Source organism: Sorex araneus, chromosome 4, assembly GCF_027595985.1.
Source record: "Sorex araneus isolate mSorAra2 chromosome 4, mSorAra2.pri, whole genome shotgun sequence".
Taxonomy (NCBI): Eukaryota; Metazoa; Chordata; class Mammalia; order Eulipotyphla; family Soricidae; genus Sorex; species Sorex araneus.
This window is the reverse complement of record NC_073305.1, coordinates 79,878,023-79,904,957: the sequence shown is the minus strand read 5'-3', so window position 1 is coordinate 79,904,957 and position 26,935 is coordinate 79,878,023. Positions and strand designations below refer to the sequence as shown.

The window sequence follows — 26,935 nt, the reverse complement described above, 5'->3', positions numbered from 1 at the left end:
TGGTTCACCCAACACTGCAGAAATTTTCTCCTTCCCTGTGAATCACCAAACTTAGACAAATGATGTAATTTAACTAAATTCCAAGGTTGCTAACCTGGATTATCAGGATAAACGAGAACACCTCCTTTGTTTTGCACATGGCTGACCTAGGTTTGATCCCCAGCATTCTAATGGTCCCCCAGAACCACTGGGAGTAATTCCTGTGTGCAGAGCCAAAGAGGGAACCCTGAGCATCATGGGTATGATCCCCCGCCCCCCCACCAAAATAAGAACAGCTCCATCATAAAGTTGTTATGAAGATTAAGCAAGATCAGGTAGCAAAGAGCAAAACACATTGGAAAGAACTTGATAAACGTGTAGTACAGTTCAAATCTTTCCCTCTACTGAAACTTCTCTCTCTTTCTGTTTCCAATCTTTTTATTTTAGTTGCGAACAACTTTGAGAAAGTTTCCTTTAATTTTTAAGCCTACAACATGTAGCAGATACTCGTGCTGGTCATGGCAATCGCCTTTCTGATCTTTTAACCTTAATCCCACTCCTTGTTTTTCCCCAAGTCAGGAAATCCCTAACTTCTTCAGTGCATTTTCTCATGCCGTGCACTTTAACTTTTAGAGGGGACAATGTGGAGGAAGGCTCTGAAACACAGTGACTTCAATCACCAGGAAAATATAAAACTATCATATACAAATGATGATCACATATTTGCTTTGGTGTGGACAACTATTACTGCTTAGAGCAGAGAAAAGTCACCTTAACCTGATCTCTAAATGATTACTGAACTCAACTTCCTGAAGAAACCTGAGACTTCTGAGATTTGTTCCTAACTCAGATGAGTCAGAGCAGGTGACAGATGTTTTTAAAGCATCACCAGTCAATCCCAAGGTTACTAAAAGGGTCCAACTCCAAGATGGACGTAATCATCAAACAAGACACTGCCTCATCCCAACCTCAGATCCCACAGAGTAAGTATAATCTGTTACTTCCCTCTACCCCCTCCATTGAGATTTGCCTTTCCAACTGAGCAGAAACATGGAGAAAAGTGACATGTTTTACCACATAAATAAGAATAGCTTTGGTTGGGGGGTCTCAAAGGCATGAGGTGCCAATCATAGCCTTGAGATTACATCCGAAATAACATGAAATAAACTTTGAGAACCACAAGTTCTCAAAGGGTCTGTGAATTCTAGTTCACAGAAATGTTCAGAAGAAATAAAAATTGCTCTTGAATTTCAATATTTCACTGGGGTTTTAAAAACTGAAACTCGTTATTTTTATATAACAATCTTCAGGAACAGTATCAATGCTACTTTTATGACTGCACTCAAAAATTCAAAGTATTGGCATATGTTTCTACAGAAAAGTGATGATCAAAAAAAGAAAACTTTAGTGTTGTGTGGTTTTTTGGGGGGCGCAGGGGGGTGACACATTTTTATGCTTGGAAAATACAAAAGATGGCTCCACACCTATCATCCCCCAAATTTTCTACCACTAAAGAAGTAGGTATTGAAGGGAAATTCTGATGCTCTCAAACATAAAGTTGAGAAAAAATTATATCCATTTTACATAGCTGCCTGACTCAAAAGCAAGGGTGTGACTAATCATTACGTCTCAATGGGGAGAGAAAGCAACTAAGGGCCCAGACAGAGGAGAGCTCCAGGGAGATGACCCAGTGAGAAAGTAGCCCCAGTTTTAAGTGTAAAAGTACCACTGTATGGTATCACCCACAAGTGGTTAGACTAGTCACTGGGTACCCCAGATCTGTAGGTTTCACATTTCCAGAAGAAAGTGCACTTTTCTGTTGCTAGAGTTAACCAAATCTAGACAAAAATAGAATCTTAAGAGTTCAGACTGACCAAAAGGGAGCCAATCCACTGACAGATTACCCCTTCGGAATTTTTTTCCTTCTTATACAAAGTCTGTCACAGGCACTTCTAACAAAACTGCATTACTGTCACTTTATATAACTATATTTTAAAACACACCGTAGTCCAAATGCCTGCATGTACGTTGCACTTTCCCAACTCACTAAGTCAAAAGTTAGACTCTTCTTTAGCTGACCCTTTCTCATCTATAAAGTCCAAATGGTTATTACTACACCTTATCAGAGCTCTGGAAGGGAGGAAAGGGAGTTTTTATGTGCTGTGTGGGTGAAGCAGCCTGTTAGCAATTTGTACAGTGATCAACAGTTTCGATGTCTATGTGGCAGAGTGAGGATCAAAGGAATGGAGAAGAAGCAAAAGACATTTTTGCCTTGAAAAAAGTTTACAAAGAGTTGGGAAAGTAAAACTAGCAGATATAAAACACCAATTAATTCACAGATGTTCAAAGGCTGTAGCTGTGTTATGTGTGTGTGTGTGTGTGTGTGTGTTTTGAGCTCTAAAAATAGACAGTGAGACACCAATGTCTGAGTAGGTTTTATAAGTTCTTCTAGGGTGCCATTCCTTCAATTTAGGATGTTTGAAGATTGGTTGCATCTGCTTTCTATTCTATAAATTCCCTAAACAGGAAAGAACAGAAGACATTGTACCCACGGGGTGTTCAAAAATGCTAACTGGTGTGGGATTGGTCCACTTGTCACAAGCTGTCTTTGCATGAAAGTAAAAATGGAGTCAACAATTCATTTACACTGATGGATAGGAAGAAAGCAAATTTGAAAGCAAATTCTGTTCTCTGAGTTGGATAATAACTTCCTAAGTTCCATAATTGAAGGGAAGAGGAGTGTCCCTGCATTTCCTAAAATGATACAAAAAGAAGAATGGGTTCTAAAAGTCGCCAATCTTTGTTAGCACTGAAAAGCCAAGTTTCAGGTCTGCAAACTCTAACTGTATTCGGGTTCCTAGTGAGAGAAGAACATGGATGGTTAGAGAGAAGTTACCCTGGGAAAGTGAACTGATTCTGGGAAAACATGAAGACTTTTCTTCATGAGGGTAACTGGTGGTGGTGGTGGCAGCGGGGAGGCAGTATGGGCAAAGAGCTTCACAACAGCCCAGTGAAAGGTATACATGGAAACTCAGTGGGTGCGATTATCAGGCCTCCTTTTGCAAACACTTTGTTTAAACATGTGTGGGTGTGAAGAATGACCTGCTTTCCTAACAATCACTCAGAAGGCACGTCATGGACACGCTGCTGAACTCTGTGCAGAGATGGGAGGAAGCAAGCTGACAAAGAGATGGGGGACAAAACTAAACCAGGAGACCACAGGTTTTTCCCCATCTCTGCTGCCATCAGACCTTTCTGTAATGTGACAAAGAGGCCAGTAATTCCTGCCAAAGCTTTGTGTGTCTGCAGTAAGCACCTGCTAAATCAGGGACACAGGGCACAATCAGAGATGACCACACCCCTCCCCATTCCGACCACTTACTCTCCTTCTATCTTTCTCTTATCGGTATGCCAACCAGTCTATGTAAATTACAATTATTTCTGGAGAAAATAAGAGTATTTCATATGAAGAGTGTGTAGACAGATAAAAAGACCTTTTTTAAATTCCTAAAATAATTCCAATCCTACAGCAAATAGCAATTCACTGGGGGGAGGGGGAGAAGGATTGGGCCACAAATCACCAGTGTTCAGGGTTTACTTCTAGCACTCAGAGGTCACTACAGGCAGGACTCATGGGGCCATATGAAATGCCAAGGATTGAACCTGAGTCAGCCACATTCAAGACAAGCACCTTATCCACTGTACTGTCTCTCCAGCCCCAACAAACAACTAATTTTTTAAAAAGGATACCACACAATTAAGACTTATGCCTTTAAATTGCCACAAGATGGGAATGCTGACTGGTTCAGCCCTTTTGGAAAACAATATGGACCATTCTCAAAAAATTAGGAATTGAGCTCCCATTTGACCCAGCAATACCACTCCTGAGAATACATCCCGGAGAGGCAAAAAAGGTATAGTAGAAATGACATCTACACTTTTATGTTCATTGCAGCACTGTTTACAATAGCCAAAATCTGGAAAAAACCGGAGTGCCCCCAAACAGATGACTGGTTAAAGAAACTTTGGGACATCTACACAATGGAATACTATGCAGCTGCAAGTGGATCAACATCAAAAGTATCATGTTGAGTGAAATGAGTCAGAAAGAGAAAGAGACAGACATAGGAAGATCGCACTCATTGTGGAATATAAAGTAACAGAATGAGAGACTAACACCCAAGAGTAGTAAAGATAAGAACCAGGAAGACTTCCCCACAGCTTGAAAACTGGCCTCACATGCTGGGGGGAAAGGCAGCTGAGATAGAGTAGGGAACACCTAGTAGAGGATGTTAGGAGGATCCACTCGGGTTGAAAAATGCATGCCGAAAGTAAACTACAGACTGAACATGATGGCCACTCAATTGCAAACTACAACACCCAAAAGGAGAGAGAACAAAAGGGAATGCCCTGCCACAGAGGCAGGGTGAGGTGGTGGAGATTGGGACAGGGGTGGTGGGAGGGATACTGGGAACGTTGTTGGAGGAGAATGGGCACTGGTGGAGGGATGTAAATGATCACTGTATGACTGAAATGCAAACATGAAAGTCCATAAGTTTGTAACTGTACCTCACGGTGATTCACTAATAAAAATTTTTTAAATAAATAAAAATAAATAAATTGCCACCAGAGATAAATTAAGTCCATAATCTTAGCAAAGAGAGTAGATTGACAGCTTTCTATACTACACTATTTCTGTCACTATTATCATTTATCATACAAATATATATTATATATAAATATCATTCATCATATACATATATTATTTATATATGTATAGATACATATATACATGTATATGTATATATGTAAATACATATATACATAACTTCCCATTTCAAAATCATTTAAACTCAATGCTAAGTGTTAAATTTTGTCTTCTCTAATAAACCCTTAAGTAGAGCTGGATTTTCTAAATGGGCTTTCCTGCTCACTTCTGGTTCTTACAACTAACACAAAACACGGTCTTACGGCAAATAGCTTCCTACAGGTCTAGGAGGGCACCTGAGCTGAAGGCTTCAGACACATTGTGTGCTCTTGTGCACCAAGAAACAGATGTCACTGTTTCACCTGGAGGATAATAATGGGGGAGGAGGGTGGCATATCGAATCTTTTTCTGCTTTAAAGAAAATGCTGTGACTCTTAAACTCCTGAGAAAACTGGGCTTCTAATCCTCAAATCTTTTTAGAAACAGCAATTTCAACAGAAGTCACAGAAGTTGATAAGTTGCTAAGCTGATTTGGAGTAGTTATAACAGGGAGCTGGTGGGGTGGAGGGCCCACATGACAGTCCTCATCACTGGACATTTGGGCTGGTCTCTGCAGAGAAGACCCCCAGACGGAAAACGTGGGGTCTCCTTGTAGTGCCCACCATTGGCTTTCTCAAGCTGATCAAGTGGCTACTAGAATCTCTTGGCAGAAGCCCAACACAGGTGATTCACAGAGACTTGAAGTGAAACTTGAGGAAAGAAATGAAGCAAGCCGTTTGAATAATGTTGAATGCTCTGTGGAGTGCACCAGGCACGACAACAGGTCACATTACAGTACAAACAACAGAGAACAGAAACTCAGTAAGTCTTGGCAGACAATAGCAGGGAAAGAATGAGAAATGATACATATATAGCCATCTCTATTAGCAAAATATAAAAACAAAAAAAGAAGTTTGAATTGTCAAAAGAGGTTAATAAAAAGTATTTTTCAAATAACAAGAATTTTGATTGGATAAAATTTACATAAAAGGAAGAAGGGAAAGGGACATTGGTAGTGGGAAATGTATACGGTGAAGGGACCAAGAGACTGATGTTGGAACGCTGTATGACTGAAACCCAATAATGGACACCTTTGTAACTGTTTATCTCACAGTGATTTAATTTTTTTAAAGTTTTTTTAAAGGATAAAACTAACAACACCATTAGAAGGATTGTAAAAAACTACTATAAATAGATCAGTTAACTTTTATGAAATGAACTTATCTTCTAAAAAATAAAAAGCACTATTTGAATAGTGCTAAAATTATTTTAACAGGAAAATAAAATTCATTTTTAAAACTTATAACTAAATATAAACTTTTTCAAAAATACATTCCAATAAGTAGTAAAAATACAATAGTTTGTTGGTTACCTTAAAAAAGGAGAGAAAACCAAACAAAAGATGAGGTTATACCCTAAAAGTCACCTATACCTGATCTCAGTCATACCTTGGCATACCCTAAACCTCGGTGGTAAAGCCAGAGAGGAAAGGGATTAACTTGCACACAGGACCCCAGAGCTTGAGATAAAACTGAGCCACTGGGGGGCTGGAGTGATAGCACAGCGAGTAGGGCGTTTGCCTTGCATGCGGCCAACCCGGGTTCGATTCCCAGCATCCCATACGGTCCCCTGAGCACTATCAGGAGTGGTTCCTGAGTGCAGAGCCAGGAGTAACCCCTGTGCATGCCCAAGTGTGACCCAAAATGCAAAAAAAAAAAAAAAAAAAAAACTGAGCCATTGGCTAGAAGAAGTGACATTTAGTTTCTATCAGAGTGCTGAAGTGAGTATAATAATTCAGTTTTAAATCAGACAGATCTCAAAACCAGGGGTTCAGGAGCAGCATGTGGAGTATTGCTTAAGTCCCTAGTGTGGTGAATTTTGCTTGCAATCATATGGATGATGGTATCTGTAGTTCTAAAAATTGTCTCCTATTCATATAACAATTCCTTCACTCAAAATATATGGAGTTCCTTCACTGGAACTGTATGTAGTAGGCACAGAGGACATTAATGGTGAAGGTGAATAGAAACAGGCTGACCGATTCAAGCAGTAATAGAAGAAAGTCCACTAGTCTATTGTGCATCTTGACCCTAGTGAGATACATGCTTTATCTCTAATGTGACGTATAAGCTAGTTAAAAGCTCCACCACAAAGTGATCACTAATCCCTTATAGCATTCACTGTTGGGCAGGAGAGACTGACATTAATTAAAGAATCATGTGATTGTTTTAATTGCTAAGAAGGAAATGTTTCTAGCACTGTAAGAACTACTTTGCATGCAGGAGGCCCAGGTTTGATCCCTGACACTGCATGGAGCACCAGCACCACTGAGAACAATCCCCATGCACAGAGGCCCCCAAGCATCGCCTTACGTGATCCCCACCCCAAATAAAAACAAATCACGGGGCTGGAGAAGCATGCTGGGAAGATAACTCAGTGGCTCGGCATATACTTTTGCATGGAGGAGCCAACGGTGCCATCCCTGGCACCTCATGGTTCTCCCCCAAGCACTGAGCTGGGAGAATCTGAGCACTACCAGCTATAACCCCCGCAAAAAATTAATGGAAAAAATTACACTAGGGGACTCCCATCAGGCTTGGGGCTCCAGGGCAGTTTTCTCTAATGATGCGATGGCTAAGTCTGAACAACAAGCAGAAATTTAAGAAACAGGTAGGTGTGGGTAAGTGGGCTTTAAATTTAAAACGAAACCAAACAGTGTGTATCAAGATTCTGGGAAGGCAGTAGCAGGGTCTTTGGGGGATTTTTAGTGTTGATGTTATTTGGATTTTTAGTGTTTGTTGTTGCTGTTGTTGTGGTGGTGGTGGTTGTGGTGGTTTTGAGAAGGCAAAAGTCCAGCATAGCTGGGTTACTGACTGAAGGTTCACAATAGTGTGAAATGAGTCTAGGAAGCAGCAGGGAGGAGCCAGCCAGTGCAGAACCTGCTGGACCACGTCAGAGGGCTTGGTCTTCATCCATAGTGCACTGGAAGGTCACTGAAGTGCTCTGAAGTATGGGACGACATTATCAGATACACATTTTGAAAATCTTCTGCCAACTAAGAGAAACAAGGACACACACCAGGAAGGGTGTGTTTAGGGAAAAAGGAGATGCAATGATGTCAAAGGTGGTGTCCAGAAGCAGCACTTAGGACATGGGGCATGCTGAGGGCACTTGGAGGTCCCACACATGCTCCAGTCACAAGAATGAGATGCCTGAAGTTGATTAGAATACACTGGGATGATGTCTGGGTGAAGACGGTGAGTCAGCTGTCCAGACCTCGGGCCTGCAGCTGTGTCAAGCACTCTAGATCAGGGCATAAGCCCAGGAATCTGTATTTCTAATGAGCTCCTCAAGTAATGTCAAGCTACACCTGAGTTTGAGAACAAAAATCATCATTTTTGCTCATGATAAAAAGGAAAATTACCCAACACAATTCTGATCTGATTTTTCCTATCAAGAATGATCTTTAAATAGAAGGTACAGAACAAACATGTTTAAAAGTAAATTAAATTCCCAGACAAGTGGAGAGATAAGGGTGAGTAACTGCTTTTAAATGAATTCAAGTTTCTGCTTCAGGATGAATTATATCTCTATGATATTGCCCGTTATGACTAGAAGTAAGCAGAAGACTTCTTATAAAACAAGGATAAAAAGTTCTTCCTTCTACAAAGTATTGTGTCTCCTTATAACTCCATTCACTACTAATCACATTTCAGTCTCTGAAATTACTTTTCCAAATGACAGCATTTAAATTATTTGGGACTGAAGAGATAGTACAGGGGCATGTGTGCATGCCTTGCACACAGAAAACCCCAGTTCAACCCCTGACATCACATATGGTCTTCTGAGAACCTCCAGGAGACCCTGAGCACAGAACCAAATGTAAGTCCTGAGTACTACTGAGTATAACACACATCAAAAAATTTAAAAAAGGCACAAAACATTATTTGAAGATAAATATTTTTCAGTGTTTACTATATAGCACATAGTAGGTTTATAGTCTTTTTACCACCATTTACCTTATTCTGGAAAAATTGTATTCCTAAATTCTAAATTTCAACTTTTGGGGCCAGAAAGACTGCATAGCAAATAGAGCATTTGCCTTGCACATGGCCAACCCAGGTTTGATCCCAGGTACCCTGTATGAACAGGAGCGATAGTACAGGGGGTAGGGCATTTGCCTTGCATGTGGCCAACCTGAGTTCGATTTCTCCGTCCCTCTCGGAGAGCCCAGCAAGCTACCGAGAGTATCCCACCTGCATGGCAGAGCCTGGCAAGCTACCCGGGGCGTATATGATATGTCAAAAACAGTAACAACAAATCTCACAATGGAGAGAGACATTACTGGTGCCCGCTCAAGCAAATCGATGAACAATGGGAGGACAGAGCTACAGACAGTGCTACCCTTTATGGTCACCTGAGCTCACCAGAAGGGATCCCTAAGCACAGAGCCAGGAGTAGGCTCTGAGCATAGCCAGGTGTGGCCCAAAAATTAAAAAAAAATAAAAATTGTTTAAACTTAAAAAAAATCCGTTGCTGGTATCAATTTGTTAGGCACTCATTAAACACATTTCTGTCACTTTCAATTGTCTGGGGTACAGTGTGAACTTTCTTACTTGGTCTTAAGAGTGCCTATCATATAAAAGCAGTATGGATTAACTAAAGACTTGTTTCCAAGGATTACCAACACCATAGATTAGAAGTAAATTCATCTGTCTGTTGTGTATATTGACCTCAGCAAGGTTTGTGCCTTAATGCCAATATGATACATGGGAAGGTCTACTATAATGCGGTTGCTAGTGTGGATAATGGTCAGCTTTTGAGAGCGATGTGAGAGGATACCCAAGGGCATTATTGTCCTAACTATGGCCAGAATCTTCATCTAAATCTTGAAGAATCAGAAGAAACCTTTCCAAGCTTCAACACCATGATAAAAAGGAGATAATGCATAGAATAAAATTTAATTAAATTAAAAATCAGAGCTATACAATGACCCTACCAGAAGAAATGAGGAGGTGAAGGGGACTTTATGACACTAAGTAAGAACACACGTGCATTTGGTCAACTGCAGGTCAGGAGAGAATAATCCTGAGCTACATGCTGAGTCCTTCATGGACTGCAAATCACACATTGATGGGATGACAAAAACCTAAGGCAATCGGGGTGTACTCTTAGGATACTAGCCAAATGCTTTCAGCATGGGCAGACACAGAATATTCCCCTGATATTAGCAACTAGATCAGCATCATCTTGTTCCTTTGATTCAAACAAATTCTTAGTAGAAATTATCATTCTCTGACAATTAACCATAGCACAGTTGATTCATTTTCACAAAGAGCAACCACTACAGGAAATAATCCTATAACAAATGTTCACTGGCTCTTTAACTGATTTTCCTCCTTAACTAGGCCATCAAGAGTGCTTATTCAAAGTCTTTTTTCTTTCCCACTATTCACCCTGCAGATAAATCCAAACATTTGCTGCCTTCTTTAACCTTTACCTTACACCTATACTCCATTTCCCATCCACTCCCCTTACACACTCAAAAAAAAAAAAGAGCCCCATCAGTTTCCACCTTCTTGAGAAAATGTTTCTAAGTTTCAGCTCTGAAAGTTTCAGAAATCACCTAGTGACAATTTTTCCTACTCACTCAACAGAATTCACTACACTGACTTTTCTATTTAAAATAAACTTTTAAAAATATTTAAAATTTTTTATATTAAAACTATTAAGGTTTTCAAGCAGATAAATGTGTTTATCAAAGTAAAGTCCTTAAAGAACCTGATGGTCTTCATTGGTAGTGGGGTCATGTAGTTTTCTTCCTGGAATAGTCTTGCATGTATTAAAATTGGATGAAAATTCTTTTAAACTGATGATACCTACAATATTTTTTCCTATTAAATCTTAATGGCAAAATGTACACCAACTTCTCTGATGTTTTCCTCTGAACAAAACACACATCAGTGTACCTATGACACTGAACTGCATGTCTGATTTGCCCCATGCCTTGTAAGTTAATATTTCAAAGTCAGACTCTTAATTCTATTCATTTTGCATGTAATCCATTGCAAAAGGTAAAAATTAAATGAATTAAAGAAGTCCCTAAGCAGCAACAAAAGATAAATGACAAAGAGCATGCAAATACATGTCTATGTATATTTGTTTATGTATATATGTATATAAATACATATACACATTTTAAAAAACTGACTCAACATAGACCTGAAATGTAAAAAAAAATCATACTTTGAAAAAGATCAAGAGAAAGAAATTAGACTGTCTCTAAAAGCATGCTAGAAATGGAAATGTCTTAGAGAAGAATAAAATGATATATTATGTAGCAAAGGATTCTTCTTACAAGTAGCTATTAACTAAGCATCTTCTATCCCAGATGAAAGGAAGAAACACTAGTTTTAGAACTCAATATAATAATTTTCCTGTGATGATTCCCTTCTCTGTTTTTCTTTAAATCCAAATAAAGCCAAACATACTCATTGAAATTAATAAGAGAATTTCAATGGTCAGGAGTCCAAGAGCTTTAAGAATTCATCCATCAGGGCCAGAGCTCAGTGGCAGAGTGCATGTCTCACCTATAAAGGATCTGGGACTTCTTTCCTCTGCTAGACAGAGACAGAGACAGACAGAGCTCATTCATCCAAGGATGCTGCTAACAGCTTAAGCAAGAGCACTGCATGATTTCCTGCCATCCACTACAGCGCCCTACAGAGCTAACTCCTTTCGGCACAGGACACTCCTCACTTCTGCACTTTTTCAGAAGACAGTTGTCAGAGGTGAACAGATAAGAAATTGTATTTCTACATGGGATTTGTGCCATGTTTTCTAAGTAATGTAACCATTAAACTCCTCAAAAGAGATCTTCTGTCCATACATATGCATGGAAGCAGCAAATTTACCTGGCTCTGCTGCTCAAAAGAGCTCAAAGGACAAAGACAAGACTTACTAGCACCTTCATAACATAAAACAGCAGTGCCAAAATACAAGTCTTTCCAACAACAGCCTTTGAGTGTGGTGACAGGAGTTTCTTTGTGACCCAAGACTCCTGTAGGGACATGGGACCTCATGGTGATAAAGCCTGAGCTCTCACTTTGCTCCCCTGTAGCCCAACAGTTCTCCCAGCCATCCTTCTCCCTGCTCACAAACATCCACTGGGCCTCTCATGGCTTCGTTCTCCCTCTCACTCATGGTATCTACCAGCCACCTCGGTTCTCTTCACTCTCTACTATTTCACCTGGGAGAACTGTGTGTCACTCATACTTAAAAAGTAATCTCTTGGCCGCCAAGATGCGATCCCGGGGGCCACACATGTGTGTGGCCTCTCCGCAGCTGCACTAGCGTGACTCCAGACGCCAGCTAAATTTTTCGGCATGGGCAGCTCCTCGCAGAATGTCTCCAGACTGAGAACTAATCCGAGGCCCCATGCCCGCCCAGGAGGGGAAAGGTATTTCTCTCTCTTGCTTCTTCCTTGCCAGGGGTGAAGGATGTGGTGATTACCATATTATGAGGACCACAGATGGGGTTTATAAGCTTGCAATGATCCAATATCTGGAAGAAATCTCCCTGGACTTAGTTGTGGCTGCGGTAGCCGACCTCATATCTCTTCACAACAGGTCTGACTCTAGTGGGATACTCCTAACAATAATAGCGAGGTTTGTGTTGAAATATTGAATGTAACCAAAGTAAATAGAAAGTAAAGTGAAATTTATCAGTTACAAGGAGTGGGGGGGTGCGGGGGGGCAGGATGAGAGGTGAACTGTATTGTTGTTTTTTTTTGGTGGTGGGATATGGGCACTGGTGAAGGGGTGGTTGTTTCAGCATTGTAAAACTGAGACTTAAGCCTGAAAGCATTGTAATTTTCCACATGGTGATTCAATAAAATAAAATTCTTAAAAAGAAAGTAATCTCTCTCCTCAATCTCTGTCTCTCTCTGTGTCTCTCTGTCTCTGTCTCTCTCTGCCTCTCTCTCTCTCTCTCTCTCTCTCTCACACACACACACACACACACACTGAGTTTAGCTGTGCTTTCCTGCTTCTGAAAAGATTTACATTTTTCTATGCAAGCACCATGGACTCAGACCTAAGACAACAAGCCTATACCCACTCCAAGCCCACCAGCTGAATCAGCAGAGGTCCTCTTAAATTTCCAAGGATAGTATTGAACAGGGTACTCCAGAATCCGTCCAACATTATATGAAAACAACCTTATTCCAATCAAGATTACTGCTTGTAAGGGGCTGGAGTGATAGCACAGTGGGTAGGGCATTTGCCTTGCATGCAGCTAACCCAGGTTCAATTCCCAGCATCCCATATGGTCCCCCAGCACCACGAGGAGTAATTCCTGAGTGCAGAGCCAAGAATAATCACTGTGCATCGCCAAGTGTGACCCAAAAAGAAAAGGGAAAAAAAGATTACTGCTAGTAATATTGCTATTATTCTATATTATTCTACAAGAATGCCAGAGAGCTTTATTTTCCCCTAAGATAGCATTGTAGCACCGTCGTACCATTCTTCATCGATTTGCTTGAGCGGGCACCAGTAATGTCTCCATTGTGAGACTTGTTGTTACCATTTTTGGCATATCGAATACGCCACGGGAAGCTTGCCAGGTTCTGCCGTGCGGGCAGGATACTCTCGGTAGCTTGCCAGGCTCTCTGAGAGGGATGGAAGAATCGAACTCAGGTCAACTGTGTATAAGGCAAACGTCCTACCTGCTGTGTTATCGCTCCAGTCCTAAGATAGTCCTAAAAATGTTATCTTCTGAAAGTAATCATTCAGACTCCTTTTAATAATGGATTTTAAAGCATAATTAATTACTCCTAAAAATAACTTAGAGGAAAAATTATCTCTGGGGATCCTAAGAAATAGGCAGTGAGGGACATAATACTGCAGAGACATAATACTGCAGGTAAGATGCTTGCCTTGCATGCAGCAGAACTATATTAATACCAGCACCTCGTGGACGGCCTCCCAAATAATGCCAGCAATGATCCCTCAAGCTCAGAGCCAGGATAAGCCCCTTTACACAACCAGGTGTGCTCCCTACCACCACAAGGGGAAAAAATAGGTGGTGGGGCAGAAAATTTGAGTTTATTTTATCTCAAGACTGTTTCGAAGTCTCTTTGGTCACACTGGCTCCCTCCAGAGCTTAATTCATCAAGACCAAACATGGGCTGAGCCTGAACTTGGTCTTAAGACACGTGTCCCTTCACTTGTCAGCAACATGCCAAGTGGATGAAGAAAAAGTGACAGTGTGCTAAGAATCTGGAGCTAGAAGAGCTGCAAAAGCCCTCAGGCACGTCATTTCTTGAGCTCTCAACTTCTTTCACCTATAAAGTGAGTACTGTTTCAGATTTTTTTAATGGAAATTTTATTGTAAAACAAGTTTGTAAGAGGAAAAGATCCACCCAAGGGAGAAAACCGGGCCTGATCAGAGTGCATCTCAGTCACTGAAATGAGGCAGCCTCTACTCCTGCACCAATAGGTACAGGAAAGCACAGCCTCTACTCCTGTAGCTGGCTGTGAGCGAACCTGTGTGAACTGCTTTCACCACGCTGACATTCAATTTCACACCCATGCCACCAACCTCAGAGGGCTGCTGTGAAGAGTGTCTGAATCAACCGTGTAAGGCTGGTGCCTGGCATACATATACCTTCAATCAATGACAGATAACGGTGATTTGAGCAAATAGTTTTCAGAAACATAATGGGTCACCCTTGCTGAATAGTCAATGATCCCTTTATTCATTTATCTCCAAACCAAAATTGCCTATAACACAACCACAACAAAGGCACAAAAGTAAATAAATACAGACCTAGACTCTGCCAAGTTCAGTTTGATGGAAAAGACAAGTGTATAAACATATAATATCAGCCTGTGGAATGAGGTTTGGGATTCACCTTAGAAGGGGTGGAAGAGGCCTGACAGAACTTGGAAGAAAGGAGAGAAATGCTCTGAGAATGCTGCCAAAGTTATAACTTTCTCCTGGGTCAACACATTAGCCTCAAGGAGAAGCTGACCTTCCTTTTGCTGACCTTTTAGGATTCACCCAATGTCTAAAGTGATTTCTCAAAAACATGTCAATTAGAGGGGGTGGAGAGATAGTCCAGTTGGTAAGGCTCTTGCCTTACAAGCAGCAGCCCTAGTTTTAATTCAGCACCAGATATGGTCCCTTGAGAACTGCAAGGAGTGATTCTTATACACAGAGCAAAGAATAAACAATAGCTAGATGGGGGCCAAGCAAGCAAACAAAACCCTAAACATGTCCATTAGAGCATGGTTCTCTTGAGGGTATCTTTTGTTAGCACCTTAAAATCAGAACAAAACTCAGAACAAAGTCCAAGCTTTTGACAAGGGTTTTTATGACTTGCCAGCATGATCTAGCCCCTACCAGCCTTCTATATCACTTCCTCTTGTCCATGTCCTTAGAAAACACAATATTCTCTACTTCCTGTGAACCTTTGCATTGGTCTCCCCTAACACACATTTAAAATGTGGTTTCTCATAGATTCCCCAAAACTCTTCAAGAACCCTTTCCTGACTTTCCACTCAAAATCAGGCTCTTTCTTCCCTAAAGTACTCTCTAACATATTCCCTATTTTACTTTCTCACTGCAATTATTATCAAAAATGATCTTGTACTGAAGTTTATTTATTTACCAACTGCATCTATAAAATGTAAGCATCTGGGAAACAAAACTATGTCTACTTATTCACTTCCATAAATGCCCAAAAAATAGCAAGCCCTCAACAAATATTTTTGAATGAGTAGATAACAGAATAAGAGAATGCTCACCCGAAAAGTTAAAGAAACTACCATAGCACCTGATTCAGCACATTTAAAGGTCCAGTTCACACATCCAGTATGTACTGAGTTTAAAACCGTGATTATCTTGAACAGTATGTCCTGACATAGAATTCCTCTTCCACTGCTATCACCTCATTATGAATCAAAAGACATGAGAATCTGTGATGAACTGTGTATTTTCTGGCACCCAGGGACAGGCACCAGATGTCTGAACAATAAAAAGAGGCACAAAGGGAGCAACTTCCTCAGGAACTCAGGGAGAGTCCTAGACCCTGAGGCAGAACATCCAACCATTAAGATTGCAGCTGGGTGACACCCTCAGACAGCACTGCACAGCCAGGCGGCTACCCAGCCCACCTCATGGCTAGAATCTTTAGCCTCAGGAGTTGCAAGCGACACCAGAGAACACTAACATGAAATATCAAATGCTTACAACTTCCTTGGTTTGGTTTCTAATTTCATTTTACTCTTCTAAGAGTCGAGTTTGTCTTTTATGTTTGCAAGTAGAGGAACAAACCAGTAATGATTATACAACCATGAACATTATCTACCCTTCTGGGGTAAAAGTTTGAGAATCTGGGAAAGCTAAACCAGGGAGAAGGCTAAACCAGTTACAAGCTGACTCTGTTACAAACATCTTGATTTAAAGGATTAGTTGAACTAAATGGTAGGTGATACAAATTGCAAACAGATTCAAAATCTAAATGGCAGGTGACACATATTGCAAACAGACTCAAAAGCCAACATAGGTAAAGTTTGTAAGTAGAATTTAAATTTAGTCATGCAATTATGTACATCATAAACTGGAACAACACCAAATGTGATTTCAGCCATTATTGTTTATCACCAAGGAAACAATGACACCCTGGGGTAGGAAATTACAACAGTTAATCTTAACGAGAAGTGATATTCTACTCCTTTTGTGCACTGATTTCTTCTCATCTAAACATTTGTTAATTCAACATATAATGAGACTACCACTGTGCTATGCACAAAAGGAAACAATTCCCTATAATAAAGATTCCAAAGAATTGGTAGTCTAGCAATGCATAGAAAATATGCAGAAACACAAAACCTAGAAAATAAAGCAATCTTAACAAAAGCTTACGACAGTATTTCTCAGCTGGGGACCATACAGCCTTTGTGTGTACCCAGAATATTCCATGGGGATATCACAGACATGGGGGGTGGTCACAGCCCAAGATTAGGTGGTAAATCTGTAGGACAAGGGGGCCACAGAAAGGAAACAAAGTCAGAGGGGTCAGAGTGGAAAACAGTTGTGAAACGATGATTTAGAGTATGGATAAGTAGCCTAACTATCTCTTCCATTAGACAGTCACTCAAGAACAGAAGTTTTCTTCTCTCCATCACAGAGCCAAAAACGCAATTCTGTATATGTGTTAAAACCCTAAATCACATATTTTAAATAAACAAGGAAATCAATCCAAAGAGGACTAAAAGCATAAAACTGAATCAATTATTTTGATGTTTGTGATGCTGTGACTACTGAGTTTTCCTGATAATTCAGGTCATCATAGAACTTTATACAACCTTGACTATGGTCAAATACTTGTATAATCTCTCTAACGACAAGGGAGCATTTGAAGAAAGTTCACGTGGCCAAGAGTGGGCAGGGGCCAAGAGTACGTCTAAATATGTAGATGTAACTCTATCCACTTGGAAAACATTTGAGAAGAGTTATTGAGTCCAGTGATTTGCTGATATTTAAAAAAATAACACTGGTCTTTAAATCATTTATACCAGTGCTATAATTCCCAAATGCAGGACTAATACTCTTGTGATACAAAAATTCCAGAAAGCTATCAGTGTCTAAAATAACCTCGTTTAATAATTTTACCTTTATTTTTATTTATTTATTTATTTATTGCTTTTTGGGTCACACTTGGGCATGCACAGGGGTTACTCCTGGCTCTGCACTCAAGAATTACTCCTGGCAGTGCTCAGGGGACCATATGGGATGCTGGGAATTGAACTCGGGGCCAACCGCATGCAAGGCAAATGCTTTACCTGCTGTGCTATCACTCTAGCCCCCTTGTTTAATAATTTTACCTTTAAATATTTAAATGCAATTTTATTTTCATATTTATATTTATTTTATTTTTCATTTATTTTTATTATGGTTTTCATACTATGCTTACAATGATGTTAACTTCTATGGCATTGAAGTACAAAAATTTTATTTGTTTTTGTTTTAGGGCCACACCAAGCAATGCTGTGGGCTTACTCTTGCCTCTGCACTCAGAAATCATTATTGGTGGTCCTTGGGGGACCATAAGGAATGTCAGGAATTGAACCAGGGTCAGCTACAAGCAAGGCAAGAGCCTTACCCACATACTATCTTTCCAGCCCCTGATGTACAAAACTAATGCAACCACCAACATGAATATCATCTACCACCATCCCTATTTTTAAATGATCAAGATATAATTGCAACCTGGTATTGAAGATGAAAAAATAAAATACTGCCTCAGGAGTCAAGAGATCTAATTCTGCTGTGGCTCTAGTTTTCCATGAAACTGTGAACAAGGAGGTGAATCTTCCTAGGCCTTCCCGTGTGGGGAGGATGAGGAGAGCCAAGTCGGAGGCAGCCAGATGCCCCATGCTTGCTCAGCACCTCACTCTCAGTACTCACAACTGGGGGAACGGTATGCTGCTAACGTGTAGATTCTTCTTCTAACTTCTCCCAGTCCATGTCTTAATGGCATCTAAGGTTTCTTCTAAACTGTCCTCAGGGTCTATTTTGTGATGTCATCTTTAGATTTAAGGACAAAGTCTTGAGAAAAACATCATTGTAAATGAATCTAGCAACACACAGTTTCCAAAGGCCATTTTAAAAGCATTATTCACACTAGTAAAATAGAGTTGCAAAGCAGTTAGGGATTAGACTATAGAAATCATGTAGTTAAATAACTCAGGGATTGCTAAATTATGGAACACACATATTTTATTAGACGTCACAAGTTCCTTGCAAGTCATAAATAGACACATTTATATACATATATGTACACACTTGTAGACCCACAAACACATACACAGAGTGGAAGGGTTACTAAAAAGAAAAGGACAGGGGCTGGAGCAATAGCACAGCGGGTAGGGTGTTTGCCTTGCACACAGCCTACCCAGGTTCGATTCCCAGCATCCCATATGGTCCCCTGAACACCGCCAGGGGTGATTCCTGAGTGCAGAGCCAGGAGTAACCCCTGTTCATTGCCAGGTGTGACCCCAAAAGCAAAGAAAAAGAAAAAGAAAATGACAGAGGTCAGAGAAATGGTAAAAGTGTTAAAGCATTTGCTTTGCATACAGTCAACCCAGGTTCAATCCCTGACACCACAGAGAAATGTCCCCTGAGTACTGCCAGGAGGAATCCCTGAGCTCTACCAGATGTGGCTCCAAAACCAAAGCAGAACAAAACAAAATATAAAAAAATAAATAAATAAAACTTATAAAAGAAAAGAACAGCTATTTTGAGGCTTAATCAATAATCTAAAGTCCACTACTTTAAGTACAGTAGCATCTATAGTCACAAGCCACAAATTCTCAAGTTAGTATAAACCTCACCCTTGCACTGTTGTCAAGGACACATGTTTAATAAACACTTGAATCTTAATTCCTACACATACACTCAGAAACTTATTCAAGCTAATATTTGGCTATTTGTTCACAGAACTCTGAATTTCTTCCCAGATACAGATAACTAATTCTCTTCAGTGTTTAGATATTTTATTTTATACCCCTAAATTGTATTTAAAGATACATATTGAGACATATCCATATATTCAGACTAATATACATATACTGGCAGAAACATACTCTAAGTTAATATCCAAGAAGATATTATTAATATAAGCAAGAGAGAACAGACTATTCATTTGGTTTATAAATAATTATGTTGATAAACCACTAGGAACACTCCAAACATAACTATAGACAAAATAGTCCCTAACCATTTGGAAAGATTCATGTTGAGATTTTATTGTATAATTTGTTTTGAGATATTTCCTTCCAATCTAGTGCTCCTTTGCCAACAACAGCAAGTAGATGGCATATAGAGTTCCTTTGAACTCTCAATTTGCAAATGAAAGATCTGCGATGATTAACACACTCACTTGTCACCATGGCCTAAAATCAAGTAGACCTGTCCTAAAATAAGGCCTGTTTTTTGAGCAAGTTAACAGGAGCGGGGAGAGTTGCGTCTTGATGCACCAAATGTGAATGATTAGTCTGTAATGCAATGCTGATGCTAATTTTTAAGAAAAAAGCAAAAAGGGAAGCAGCGTAGTAGAACATGTAAAGAGAAATGTCGCATGAGGAACTGGAGCTAGATGTGAATCAGAAGTGAGTTCTGCCTGCCCTCAGTGACCTGGCCTTATAAACACCAATCAAGGCTTCCTTTTGGCCCTGGGCAATTTCCAAGCAATCCTAATGAAATAGTTATACATGTAAGAAATGTAAACCCAAATTGAAAAGGGTAATACTAATATTTTAAGAGTGAGGGTGTGATGTTATCCCCAGTGCCATGTGGACACGAGATTTAAACTTACAACAAGCATTCTCCCAGGGAGCATACTGTTACCATTCCACCAATGAGCAGCTGACATGGTGACAGGGTACCACATTAGTAGAAACTTCTCCAACATGTTATCCCCAAGTTACTGAATACTGGAGTTTTTATTTTTTAAAAAAAATAGTATCTTCCAGTCTTGATTCTTTAATAAGAAGCCATTCCACAGCTCCAGAAATTCTGAAGTGAACACAGCTCATCTGGTAGCCCCTCACCCCCAGCCTGCCAGAGTCTGTGCAAGTGAAACCTAGGAGTCTGTCTTACCTGTAATCTGACTCTGTCCTTGTGGATTAAAAGGACTTGGTGCAGAGTTCAGGGAGGGCCGTGAGTTCTGAGGCGGGACACCTACTCTCATACTGGGATGAGGAATGCGCCCTAAATCACTGAGGCGGTCAGAGAACAAACTAGGTTTAGAGTCATCAAGCTTCTGTCTGTGCCCTGGAAACAGCAAATCATAAAATAAAAGCATATTAATTAGCTGAACAATTGACCATGCTAAATAGATATGTGAACATACATACTGGGGAGGCGGGGAGGGGTGTTTAAGCTAAGGAATGAGCAATACTGATATTTATTAGCATGATGTGTTGATATAATGCCCTCCATTTTAAATTGCTTTATAAGCATCATCTGGTGGCAAACACTCTTAGTTCTGTCACACAGATGTGGAATGAGGCCCCAAAGGGTGACCAGAAACCTAGCTCCTGGAGAGAGACCACGACACTATAGCTCAAGAACTCTCGAGGTGCCTCCTCTGGACCCCAGGGTGACGAGGGGAAGGGTGACTGCCTGGGGATGCATTTGCTTGTTTGTTTTCATGAAGGAGGAAGCCTCCTTTGACAGTTCAGAGTTCTTGTCTAATGCCCCGGAACTCAGGCAGAAATAGAGACAAACACTTCTGTTGAAGGGGAACTTCCATGATGACAAGAGTGACTTTTTTCTTTTCCTTTCTTTTTGTTTGTTTGTTTTTGATTCACACCCAGTGGTGCTCAGGGCTTACTCTTAGCTCTGTGTTCAGGGATCTTTTCTGTGTGCTCAGGAAACCATATGGGTTGTCGGGTTTCAATCCCAGGTCAACCATGTGTAAGGTAAGGGCCCCGCCCACCTTACTATCTCTTCAGTCCCTGTATTTTTTCTTTTTTTGGTAATGGTACATCTTAGAGACTTTTTTTCTGAAAAATTAAACATCAAAACTAGAAGCCCTTAAAATGAAAATAAAACAGAAATAGAGGTAATAAACATGGATGTTTTGTAATAGGCCAAAGCTTGAATGCATATAACACACCAGAGCAGAGAAAAAAGCTTTTTTATTTTAAATCTAGCACCATGTATCTATAAAATATGTTTTAAAATGCCTTTGGGTCCAAAAATGTGACCATGAGAATCCACTATTTAAAACAAAATGAAACAAAACAAAAAACTTTGTCTTTTGTCCTCTGAAATCTACAATCAAACTCTATGTGTTAAGTAAATAATCCAATTAAAATGTAACAAACATACCAAGACACTTTTTAAGTCCTCAAGTCATCCTTAACAAAGAATACAGAATTGTCTTGTTGCAAAGATAATAGAAATTACCTGACTCTGAGTGATGTCAGTTAAGTATAAGTCTAATGAGAAGGCACTAACGTGAACAAGTATAGCAATGCCCAACATAGAAATAGGAATATACTGGGAATTTCTTCTATATCTAGACTGGATATTAGTGAGACCCTAGTGTTTTGCATCAACATTTTAAAATAGATATTAAAGTGATGACTGAAATGAGAGTTTGCTCTTTGAAAACAAATTTCAGGGAAATTATTATCCACATAATATTATTATCCATAAAATAAAAATTAACAAGCCTCCTTTAAAAGATATTATTAAAAACCTTAAAGATTGGAAAGTATATTCTGTGGGTAGTGAGAACACCTCATCTTTCCTTTAGTACAGGACAAGCAGAGAGTAGGAGCATAGGGTTAAGTTTAACATTAGAATTTCCCAACTATAAGCTGTCTTCATAAGACAAATTCCTTATTTTATTTGCCCCAAAATGTATTTTCCTGTCTCCTTTTTCATTGCCTACCCAGCCCAAAGAAAACAGACAGGAAGCCAAGACTGGGTAATATGAGTGCAGCTGTCTCCAAAGCCAAACATGCTCCAACTAGTCCCATTAACTGAAATGCACCCACTACTCTATTTCCTGCCAGTCTAAGTTTGGGGAGCATGTGCTCCAATAGAGGGACTAAGACTAAGAGAAAAAATGAACAGGAGAAACTAAGGAAACTCATTTGTTGATGGTCATTTCCCCCACCATTTGTGACTTTTAATCCAGTTTATAAATATATTACAGACCTCTTATAGGGCTTGTAAGGTTATCTAAAATAGCTCCTAGATCCTGAAAAATAAGGTGCCCATAGATGAAGTGACTAAGGCCAACAGAAGTAAAAACAATTAGCGCGTCATACTCAGCTGTTCACTGCCTTGGCCTGCACTAAGACCCAGTGCAAACTAATCCTAGTTGACTAAGCTTTCCATTCATCATGTGGCACCATCAATATTGGCCATCTTCCCTTGCTCTCTCATCTGTGAGGGATGTCTTAAAACATCCAGAAAAACAGGGTAAGATGCCTAAATACTCAGCCCAAGAGATGACATGCCAAGAATGGTTGTCGATGTAAGCAAAATCAGTAGCAAGCATTCAGTGACAATGTAAGTAGTTCACTTATTATTCTAAACCAACTTCCATCAATATTTCTTGATGGGTCTATCTAGCCTGACCATTAGGAAACTATATAATCATTGTCACACATCCATGGATTCTGTTCCACATTCCCCCCCCACCACCAAAAAAAAGTACTGCAGTGGTGTTGATTCAGCTGTAAACATTAACAAGAGAGCTTATGGAATAGTCCCTGGAAGTTATTTTTTTAATAGGCCATATTTTTGGAATGGCATATTCCCTGAGGGCAATGAGGAAGGCTACATGATGCTTCATGGTTCCTTTATACACTAGGACTTTATGTGGGCCATGGGTCACAAGAAAATTTAATAAGTTTCCCTCTGCTTTCTACAGCCTTTTCATTAGGTTTTCATAAAGACCGTATGAGATATGAGCTCAGTGTGTGGATGTGTGAGTAAGTTTTCATTTTCTTTTAGTACAGCGCTTTGGGGAATATTAGGAGGCTGTAGGTAAGAATAAAGAACTTGGAGCAGCACTAATAATGGAAACAGTTAAGAGCAGGTGAAAAATTTAAAACCTCAATGACATTTTGGGAAATCATCTTCAAAAATTAATTAGCATATAGATATCCTGGAGTAATTTAGGAAATATCTATCTGTGAACATATACAAAAAATATGTGCATTTTTCCTGGTAGATGTCTGCTCCTTCATAGCTACTGATACAACCATAACAAAACTCTTATAGTAGTAAAGATGAATATTCTTCATCTTTCACTCATGACAAATATCCTCTACCACTAAACCACATCAGGGTAACACTTGAATGATGAGCTAAAAGAACATGTACTTACATCTTTTGCACCCAAGCAACTCCTTCAGAAAAAGAGAACATAGAACACAAAGGGCATTTTGAGATAAATCAAGGTCATAATATTCTATATGGCCCAGGGAAAATTGAACCTTATTCAAAAGCCAAAGTGTAGCAAGAGAGAAAGAATGAAAGACACTCAACTATCTGATGATGAATGAGAAATTAGTCTTCTGATGGCAAACAAAATATAGGTGAATACAAATGCTGATTGAAAGGCTGTATACCAAACACATATAAATGCTAGAAACCAAAGTTACATAAATTTTGGTGGGGGGGGGTCACACCTTGCAATGCACAGGCAATGCACAGTTACTCCTGGCTCCTGCACTTAGGAATTACTCCTGGCGATTCTCAGGGGACCATATGGGATGCTGGGAATCGAACCCGGGTTGGCTGCATGGAAGGCAAACGTCCTACCTGCTGTATCATCACTCCAGCCCATAAATTTTTAAAAACAGGTTTTTAAAAAGGAATGGGAGACCTTGTGTTCCATTTAAGACATAAAATATTGGTCCTTTTGAGCTCTTCTCTAGCTACACTTTCTTCCCTGGAGTTGTGACTTTTCTGCCCTATCTGGATAGGAAAAGCCTTTGAAGGAGAAGAATATCCAGGCCCCACATCAGGTCATTCTGCCAAAATCTCCGTAAGTGGGTCAGTAATTTTTTAAAAGCTCACCAAATGATCCAATGTGCAACCAAAGTTAAAAGCTAACACCTGCCATGCCCTCTGATTTCATGATCTCAGTGTCACCTACTCACACTGTGACCCACCCACATTTCAGGAGACTCTTGGTCTCCTCCTTGGATTCCAAGTCCGTGTGTGCCACTGTACCCAAGGATCTCTCAAGAAAGAATTCTTGGGGAAAACATAGATAGTAGAGTGGGTAAGGTGCTTGCCTTGCGTGCAAATTACCCAGGTTCAATCCCTGACACCTTATAAGGTTGTCCCACACTTACCAGGAGTGATTCCTGAGTGCAGAGCCAGGACTAAGTGCTGAATACAGCTGGGTGGGGGCTCTTACCACAGAAAGAGGGAGGGGAAGAGAGAGAGAGAGAGAGAGAGAGAGAGAGAGAGAGAGAGAGAGAATTCTCAACTCTTTTACTAACACAAAAGCCCTGTTCCTCTTTAAGAGTCCCCATGTCATCCATTCAGTCACTGATGCCAAAACAGATATTTTCCTTGATTTCTCCTTACCCCTACTCCCCATATTCAATCTATGACCAGGTCTTCTCAATTTCCTCACAAAGACATTTAACTCACTCATTTCTACCAACTCAACCCTTGGTCATTTCCCCATTGTGCCTCTCTATTCTAGGTCCCCCTTTTAGTTTCCGGGCCAGGAACCTTTCCATGACACCGGCCAGGACTGCTGGTAGACCCGCTTCTTTCCATCCCCGGGAGCTCAGCATGACACCACCTCCCATGAAAGCCTCGGCCTGCCTACTCTATCCAGAGTACATTCCCTTCCCTGAAAGAGGCCCTCTGTTTATTTCCTTTACGGTATTATCACCATCTGTAATTATCTTATATATGTATTTGTCTCCCCTGCTAGATTTTAGATCCATGAGAATGAGTGTCATCTTATTTACAGCTGTATCCTCAATACTAATTTACTACCTACCATACAGTAACGTTCAATAAATATTTATGAAACGAATGAATGTTATTATATTCTAGATAAATGCTTTGGTTGAGAAAACATATTTTTCTGGTCCAGGATATCACTACACAATAATACGTTTCCTCCCCCCCCAAAAAAAAACTATTCTAATTAGTGTTTCTCATAAATCTCTCTCTTTGGTTATTTGGTATCCAGTAAATTCATAGCAAAGCCTGTCATTTGAGACAAGCCTTTACTGGAGCTTCCTAAGAAACTTCCCTGAAGGAAGTTCATTTAAGTGAAAGCTTTCTTCCCTTCTGAAAAAGACACATTTGTTTTTACTTTACTCTTAAAACATGATTGCAAGGCATTTGGAATCACAGAACCAAAAAAGGTCACTAAAAATCATTTGAACCCTTAATCTCAAAGCAATGTTCTGTTTGGATGTCCCTAAGTTCCTGCAAGGGGACAAGACGTGCCCAAAGCCACACAGTTAGTGGCAGACTAGAACTCGGGCTTCCTGATTGCTGGTCCAAGTCTCTTTCCCCTCCCATAGCCAACCAGTTTGTTTTAGATTTCAACAGTGCAACGGCAGTCATTCAGGGGGAAATTATAGCCCAAAGTAAATTTTAAGGGGGGGGGGGGGGAAGTGTTTTTCAGAATAGATTTCTTTCAAAAAGCCCAGTAAGACACTTTTTGGTTGAATATGACTTTTGTTGTAGTAAATTCAGAAGCTCAAGAAGAAAGCATGATCCAAAGGTCACTGCATTCACACATCCTTTGAGCAAAGGCACATAAGGAACTGTTAAATCACTAAGCAACAGTCCAGCTAATTGTCCCTTCTTCTCCCACCCAGCTCTGTTAGAAGATATGGAACTTACTGAAGAGTGAAAGCTGGTAATGCTGCCATTTAAAATTCTGCTAGGAATAACCAATTAAGCACTGAGCCAGGAGTAGCCCATGAACTCCAACTATCCCAAGCAAAAATTGACTAATTTTAAATTATGTTATAAAAATATAGCTTCATATGTTTGAGATATTGGAAGAACCCTAACACATTGCAGCACAACCATTTGGTGGGGGACCACACCTAGCTGTACAGAAAGCTCACTTCTGTCTCTGAGCTCAGGGATCACTCCTGTGGGGCATCAGGGGACCATTTGGGGTACAGGGATAGACCCAGGTCAGTCACATGCAAGGCAAGCACCTTATTTGCACTATTTCTCCAGAGCCCTAGCATTTTCATATGCATTTACTGCACCCATCACTCAAAGGCACTAAATCTTTTCTATGTTTCTGAAGTTTAGAAAACACACACAAAAATGATCAAGGATTAAACACACCATTTTGTACAAATGACTAAATTTTGTACAAGTACAAAATGACATTGAGATGTGTTATTGTGAGCTGAAGAGACAGCTCAATGAGCTGAGTGAGTGCTTTGCACACAGGAGGCTGGGATTGAATTCTTAGCATCACATGGTCCCCTGAGTAGCTCCAGGAGCAACCCCCAACACAAGGCTGGGAGAGCCCCTGAGCACTACTGGGTGTGGCCCCAAAACAAAACAAAAAAAAACAATTTGCTATCATTTGGAGCCAAAATAGACCTGTGACAAATATTTAACATCATAGTCATCAGGCCATGAAATATGACAGCAGGCAGTCTTGAT

General features: G+C 40.1%; 1 protein-coding gene across 4 annotated transcripts in view; it reads right to left on the bottom strand.

Moving 5' to 3' along the window:
- The window catches only part of RUNX2 (RUNX family transcription factor 2), a 305,232-nt gene that overhangs the window by 200,406 nt on the left and 77,891 nt on the right, over window positions 1-26,935 (bottom strand). For 2 of the 4 annotated variants that reach the window (XM_055135053.1, XM_055135054.1), the window contains exon 4: window positions 20,393-20,566. The exons of the other annotated variants lie outside the window; for them this stretch is intronic. In XM_055135053.1, coding sequence (XP_054991028.1) covers window positions 20,393-20,566 — 174 coding nt within the window. The remainder of the gene's footprint in view (window positions 1-20,392; window positions 20,567-26,935) is intronic. 4 annotated transcript variants of the gene reach the window in all.